The 6993-nt window shown below is 48.5% G+C and overlaps 1 gene segment (V, D, J or C); it reads left to right on the top strand.

Annotated features, from left to right (window-relative positions):
- The first annotated feature begins 4758 nt into the window (after positions 1-4758).
- On the top strand, positions 4759-5198 carry LOC101557492 (immunoglobulin heavy variable 4-38-2-like). The segment is given in 2 exon segments: positions 4759-4804; positions 4885-5198. Coding segments are annotated over 2 exon segments (360 nt in total).
- Positions 5199-6993: the final 1795 nt, after the last annotated feature.

The raw sequence follows: 6993 nt of genomic DNA, 5'->3' as shown, positions 1-6993 counted from the left end.
TCAGGGGTGCAGGACCCCAGCAGGCTCTGAGGAGTCACCCCTGAACAGACGTTGCTCATGACCAGATGAATCATGTTTCTGTGGAGATCAGGACTGACCTGCCCCTCAGCTCTCAGAAGAGCCATGGCAACTTGTCCTGTGGGTTGTGGCTCTTAACCCTCCATCTCCACTATTGGCAGGCAGAAGTTTATCTCACTCTCTGCCTCCTGATGGAAGTTTTCAATAATGGGTCCTTGTTTTCATTGGGGCATGAGAGACACATTATTCTCTTGTAGAGATTTAATTTACCCTGTAGGCAATATCATCTCCTGGAGTCACTTCATCAGAAAGAGAAATCCTGATGTCCACCCACTTGTGTAATGATCTCCTTCCTTCTGCTCTCAGAGACACAGAATCTGTTCCCACTGACCTCTGCCATCTGACCTGCACCCAGTTAGCCTCTTCCTGTTCACCTTACACCTGGGAGTCCTGCTCTCCGGGATGGGCTGATCCAGCGTCACTCACTAAATGGACATTCAGGTTTCCCACTTCCTCTCCAGTCATTGTAGAGGAGAGACCAGGTCCTATGACACGGCAGCATTGACCCCTTCACAGTGAGACAAGAGACAGAACCCAGAGCATATATGTTCTCCCTGAGCCCCCTCTCCCAGCACCTCCGGAGTCCAAGGACCCTTGTTATACTGATGCCCCATACAAAGACCCTTGCTGATGTGACTCTTAATGAATTTCTCACTGTGGATCAGCCTCAATGTCCAGTCTGCCCTCCCGAGACAGAGAAACTTGGGGATTCGAATCTACATTCCGCCCTCCCTCACATGGTGACCCCACTGGGCAGCTCTACTATTCTGGGGACCTTCCAAAGTTCCTGTTAGACATTCAAAATGCACCACCGCGTCTCTCTGAATAAATTTGAAGGATATGATTGTTCAATGTCTATGTCAATGAAACCGCATTTCTTACTATGAATCACTCTCTCACCCAGGAACCAAATGAATAAATGAGGATAAAGTTGGGGAAACTGTGAGACTGTGACTGTAGCAGCTCCAGGGCTGCCCTGCAGGGGGTGCTCATACCCACTCAGCAGAGCTGCAACCCAGGAGAAACACTCTGATGACAGGTCAGCAGGATCGTGTGCCCCAGTGTGGGTTTCTGCCTAATGCTCGAGTCACTGTGAGAACTGACCTACTCAGGGCAGCCAAGACAAAATAAATGATGGTTTCTGGGCATCAGGACCCTCACCCGCTGGACAGTGAATATCTGGGCTGAATTCGGGTGGTTCCAAATATGGTCGCTGCTGGTCCACCACCAGAAAAGCAGACCTCCCAGGCAAGGGCAGGCCCAGGGATCTCTGCGCCATTCTGACTCCCAATGACTTTTCATGGCACCCATGGTCCAGGGTGGACCCTGGTCTCTAGCTCTTTGCCCAGGAACCTCCCAAAATTCTCAGGGCTAAGCTATGGTCTCAGCCATCTAGAGCCTGTAGGCCTGTGATTTCATTTGTTTCCCGTTCAGAACATGATCATAGTGGAATATTTTCTGTCCTCAGACAAATCAAATAGAAAATAATTAAAAGAATTCTTGCAGTAGTTCCAAAGAATATATTTGTAACAGCCAGTGAAGCCCAGAAAACAAGGCAGGGAAAGTTGAGCAGAGAGTTCATCAGGGATGTGAGATAAGAATCCTGGAAATCAGGGAATGTTCAGATGCATGGTACATGACTTGTAGTAGAAAATATCTTCACCTCCGTTCAGTTCCAGCCTCCCTCGATGCTACAGTCACTACTGTACGTGTCCTCCTGAGTCATGTACGTGTCCTGCTGACTAGCAGTATGAGTTTCTGCTGACTCACTGTATGTGGTCCTGCTGAGTCAGTGTATGTGGTCCTGCTCAGTCCATTCTGTAGGTGGCTCTTTGAGCTGACAAGTGTTTGAAGTGACACAAACAGTAAAAATAATGAACAGAAAAAATAAACGGAACTTCAGGGCCAAACAGTTCAGAGGTCAACATTGCAGAGGGGCTGTGCTGGTCCAATCCCCACAGCCATATGGTTCCATGACACACACCGGGAACACCGGGATCACTGGGAAGAAGAGGCCGAGCACAGGGGCCACAAGAGTGTGGGGGGTCTGTGGGGATTTGGTGCTGGAGGAAGTGCAGGGAGTTTGTGACCCACCAGCATCAACACTCAACTATTATTATCGTGTTCCTCAATGACAATAAAGAAGGTAATGGGAGAAATCTCTCCTCTATGTGAAAAGGAATGATCTTGATTGAAGAAACATTGGCCACATCTGACCTAGCTGGGCATAACAGTCTCTAGCGGAGTCTTGGTGCTGCGTCACACACAGGATAGACCTGGCTTAGGTGCTCCTGGTCAGGACAACCATTCCAGGGACAAGGTCAGTAGGCAGAGGCACTTCCCTGTCCCAATTCAAACCCATCATCAGTAAGAACAAACCTTCTAAGGATGACCTTAAATTGGTTAGAGTGTATCTGCTCCAGGTGAAGGAATTTTTACCCAAGGTATAGCATTGTAGCACTGTCGTCCTTTTGTTAATCGATTTGCTCTAGGGGACACCAGTAACGTCTCCATTGTAAGACTTGTTGTTACTGCAATAATCTACTGTGAAAATAGGGTTGACAAGAATTGGACTCAGATACATCAGAATACAGTGGGAAAATTACACTGTCTCTTAGACTCTATGTTTTGCATTCACAGTGGGAGAACTGAAGCAAACAACAAAGACACAGAGGGGCAGTTGCTTGTCTATGGGGTAGAGACCCTGGGGGGGCTGGGTTTGGTCATCAGTGACCTGAGACAGGGGGACTTTCCTCCCCAGCTGCCATTCCTGCCCCCCCAAGCAATTCCTGTTTCCTGAGAGCTCTTCAGCACGTTTCCTGTACTGGAGGAAGAGGCCCGGCTCTGACAGGACCCTAGGGACAGGCCTCAGTGCTCTGAGCCACAGTCAGCACCTCCTCCAGGGAGCCCACACACCAGCCTCCCCCGGGTCCCCTCCTTTCTTTACAGGATTGATTGAACAGAGCACTGTAGCACTGTTGTCCCGTTGTACATCAATTTGCTCGAGCGGACATGAGTAATGTCTCCATTATGAGACTTGTTGTTACTGTTTTTGGCATATCAAATACACCATGGTAGCTTGCCAGGCTTTTTTACAGTTCTCTTAAAATTTTTTTTATTAGTTAATCACCATGAGGTACAGTTATATACTTACAAACTTCATGTTTGGATTTCAGTCATACAATGATCGGGTACCCATCCCTCCACCTGTGCCCATTCTCCACCATCAATAGTCCCAGCATACCTCCCAGCACCCCCACCCCACATATACATTTCTTTTTTTTTATTTTTGGGTCACACCCAGTGATGCTCAGGGGTTACTCCTGGCTCTGCACTCAGGAATCACTCCCGGCGGTGCTCAGGGGACCATATGGTATGCTGGGAATTGAACCTGAATCGACCGGGAGCAAGGCAAATGCCCTATCAACTGTGCTATCCTTCCAGGCCTACATTTTATTTTTAAAAAGTTGTTCACAGTATTTGATTACATGTAATATTCGTACACCAATCCCACAGCCATTACACCTTCCCACCACCATATCTCAATCCTGAGTCCCAGACCCTGATTGAACCAAAATAATTTATTTTGTATTGTTACGAATAATCCTCTAAAAATGAGATTAAAATATTTTGTTAGAGGAAAGTGTGGAAATTGTTGTACTTCACCCAGGGACCATTAATTTCTTCTATAAGAGATTAGTTAAGTTCTATTAAAGGTTGAGACTTCTGTGCATATATATATATATACATATATATGTGTGTGTGTGTGTGTGTGTGTATAAATGTATTTCCCACTGAGATGTTTTCCATCAACTTTAAACCCCACCAAATGTGGGGTACTACTCTTGGTATATTGGTGGTGTAAAGTGTGCAATGACCAGGAATAGACTCACTCTGGGTGAAACTCATTCAAGCATGTGGAGAGCGGCCTTGAGCATGGGGGCAGTTGAGTTCTGGGCGGTTTTGGCTACCAGGCTGACTCCAATGGGGTGGGTAGTGGACACACCCACCCCCTCCAGGATGCCCAGAATGAAACAGCCATAGCCAGGAGTAACTCTTGACTGCAAAGCTAGGAGTTATGACTGAGAATCACTGAGTATGGCCCCAAACAAAAAATAAATAAATAAAACTCAAACAGGAAGTTTCTATTAACTATGTGCTTTGTAAACAGTTATCAGATACAACAATGTCATAATTTCTTTATAGAAAGAAATGAGTACCGGGAAGGGAAGTTTTCATTTGGATAATATTTCATAGAAACAGATATGAAGCAAATTTAAATAAGATTATGATTATGAACATTCTAAATGGGGCTATATTTGAAGTTTTTTTGAAACATAAAGAATGCAAACTTTTTTCTTTAGCAACTTGAAATTGAAATGATTGTGATTACTTTAACTCGACTAAAACAGATTATTAAAATATGTGAGGAGCCTCCTATGACCTGTTTCCATGTGCCTCATCAGCAAGTGCTCAATCCACCAGACAGGGTGTGTGAGTTCAGAGCCCCGATGAGACAAGGAGATCCAAGGTCAGAAAGTTTCCCTTAGAACAGACTGGGTCACCTCATGCAAATCCCTCTCAGGCTCTGGGGTCAAATGCTCTCTGGGCTGTGGAGCTCACAGCTGTCTCCTCACTCAGGGCTGAGTCTCTGGGGAAGGCAGAGCTGTGCTCGAGAAGATGATTCTGTGGGGTCTTCTCCTCTGCCTGGTGACATCCCCCTTGGGTGAGTGTCCCAGATGTGACAGGGTCTAGGGGAGGGAGTGACTGCAGGGACTGACAGTGACTGATTCTCCTTGTCCTCAGGTGTCCTGTCCCAGGTGCAGCTGCAGGAATCGGGCCCAGGACTGGTGGCCCCCTCCCAGACCCTCTCCCTCACCTGCTCTGTCTCTGGTTACTTCATCTCCTCGGGTTCCTGCTGGGAATGGATCCGCCAGTCCCCAGGGAAGGGCCTGCTCTGGTTGGGGGAAATATGTTCTAGTGGAAACACCTACTACAGCCCGACCTTCAAGAGCCGCGTCTCCATCAGCAGAGACATGAACAAGAACCAGTTCTCCCTGCAGCTGAGCTCAGTGACCCCCGAGGACACAGCTGTGTATTACTGTGGAGTGACACAGTGAGGGGAAGTCAGAGTGAGCCCAGACACAAACCTGCTGAGACAGGCTGGGCTGCAGGGCTCTCCAGGGCCACCAGAGGGCGCTCAGGACTGAAAGGGGTACAAGGACCAAGAAGGGGTCAGGCCCACAAAGGGAATCCTAACAGCACAGTAACTGACCCACACTGTACTCAGAGTGACTGCAAGGTCACACAGGAATCCCTGTCCTGCCATCACTCACACTCAGGACAGGTCCATTCTCAAATCTCCCGCAAGGATCTCTGTACCGACTTCCTCCAGGATCTCACACTTCCTGCAGCCCCTGTTTCCACCCAGACACATGGAGATGAAGGTCTCTGACCCTCCCCGCAGTGACTCCGCACACTCCCCACTGTCTGCTCCCCAGAGACTCTCACTCCAGTGCTCAGGGACGCCCAGGGATAGGCTCTGCTGAGTCTCCAGTCAGGGGGTGCCTGGTCACCTGACGAACCACCTGTGACCCCTGAGTCTCCTCTTCTTCCTCACTCTGCCGTGTCCCTCAGTGCTGGGCTAAGGGAGGAGCTGCAGGAGGACTCGGGGAAGGCTCCAGCCCACACCCCTCAGCCCACACTCCTGGGCACTCACTCTGCAGGGCCTTCAGGAAGGGTCCCTGTTACTCTCTTGTGTGTATTGGTCAGGAAGATGCTGTGGGCGTCACAACTTAAGTGGACAAAACACTGATCCGGGTAGCTAGAATGTTCATTGATTGCAAGCAAAAATATCATCTGAAAAATATACATCAATGATGATTTATTATTCACTTGCTGTGCTCTTGGCCTGCCATAACCAGGAAATCAGGGGCTGCAATTCCTTCTCCTTCTGCACCCTGAGACCCAGAGCCCCACGCTGTGTCCCCTGGACAGGGACAGATGAGCTTATTGCCCAGAAGGAGACAGGAATAATGGTTGACTCCTCCTGCATCTGATTTTAGTCCATTTGGAACCGAAATGGCCTGGATGGTCACACTTTATAGAGAAAATCTATTTTCTTGAGAAAAAAGATGTTCAGATAATATTCAAAGACAGTGAATTGAAAGACAGTACAAGGAGTGTTTCTGTTCACAGACATTTGTCATTCAAATTTTCACAAGACGTCAAATACCCAGCTGACATTCAAGGATATTGATCCTTAATGGGACTTAGAAATTCTACCGGCCTATGAATCAAACACCATAGTAATCTACTGACAGTGACATTGATTTTCACAAGTTAAGTTTTTCTATATCAGCATTTCTATCTTGTACTGTGGCCCTTTGCTCTCCCTTTGCAGAACTTCCCCATGCGGCCCTTTCTCTGCAAACCAGACTTACTCTAAGTTCTCTGTGAGCTGTGATGGGACTCAGGCATGAGTGACCTCCACGTGGAGGCAGGAAGGATTCCCTTCTCCATGGGGCTGTCTCTGAACACACCTCCCTGGGGAATCTGGTGTGAATCAGGCTTCTCAGTGCTCACACTTCCTGCCCCCACTGGTGCTGAGTACGCACTTCCTCTATTCACACTGGGAATTGGGGGTCTCTGCAAGACCCCCAGACCACAGGAGGGGGCTGCAGAGACGCTGCGGATCACCAGAAGACACTCGGAAGCCATCTCGGAAATGGCTCCACCAGGGGGCAAAGAGGGTCACCATGTGCTAGAAGCCCACACGTGCCAAGATTCTGTCATAACACAGAGACGCTCAAGCCCCATCACCCCACCCACTCCCATCCATGCCCAGTTCCAGCGTCTTTCCTAGGACCCTTCCCCATCGCTCCCTGAGCAGCTCCACTTTCAGTGACACCCTCA

The sequence above is a fragment of the Sorex araneus genome, chromosome X (assembly GCF_027595985.1).
Source record: "Sorex araneus isolate mSorAra2 chromosome X, mSorAra2.pri, whole genome shotgun sequence".
Taxonomy (NCBI): Eukaryota; Metazoa; Chordata; class Mammalia; order Eulipotyphla; family Soricidae; genus Sorex; species Sorex araneus.
The sequence above is the reverse complement of the archived record's forward strand: the minus strand, read 5'-3'. Positions and strand labels throughout refer to the sequence as shown.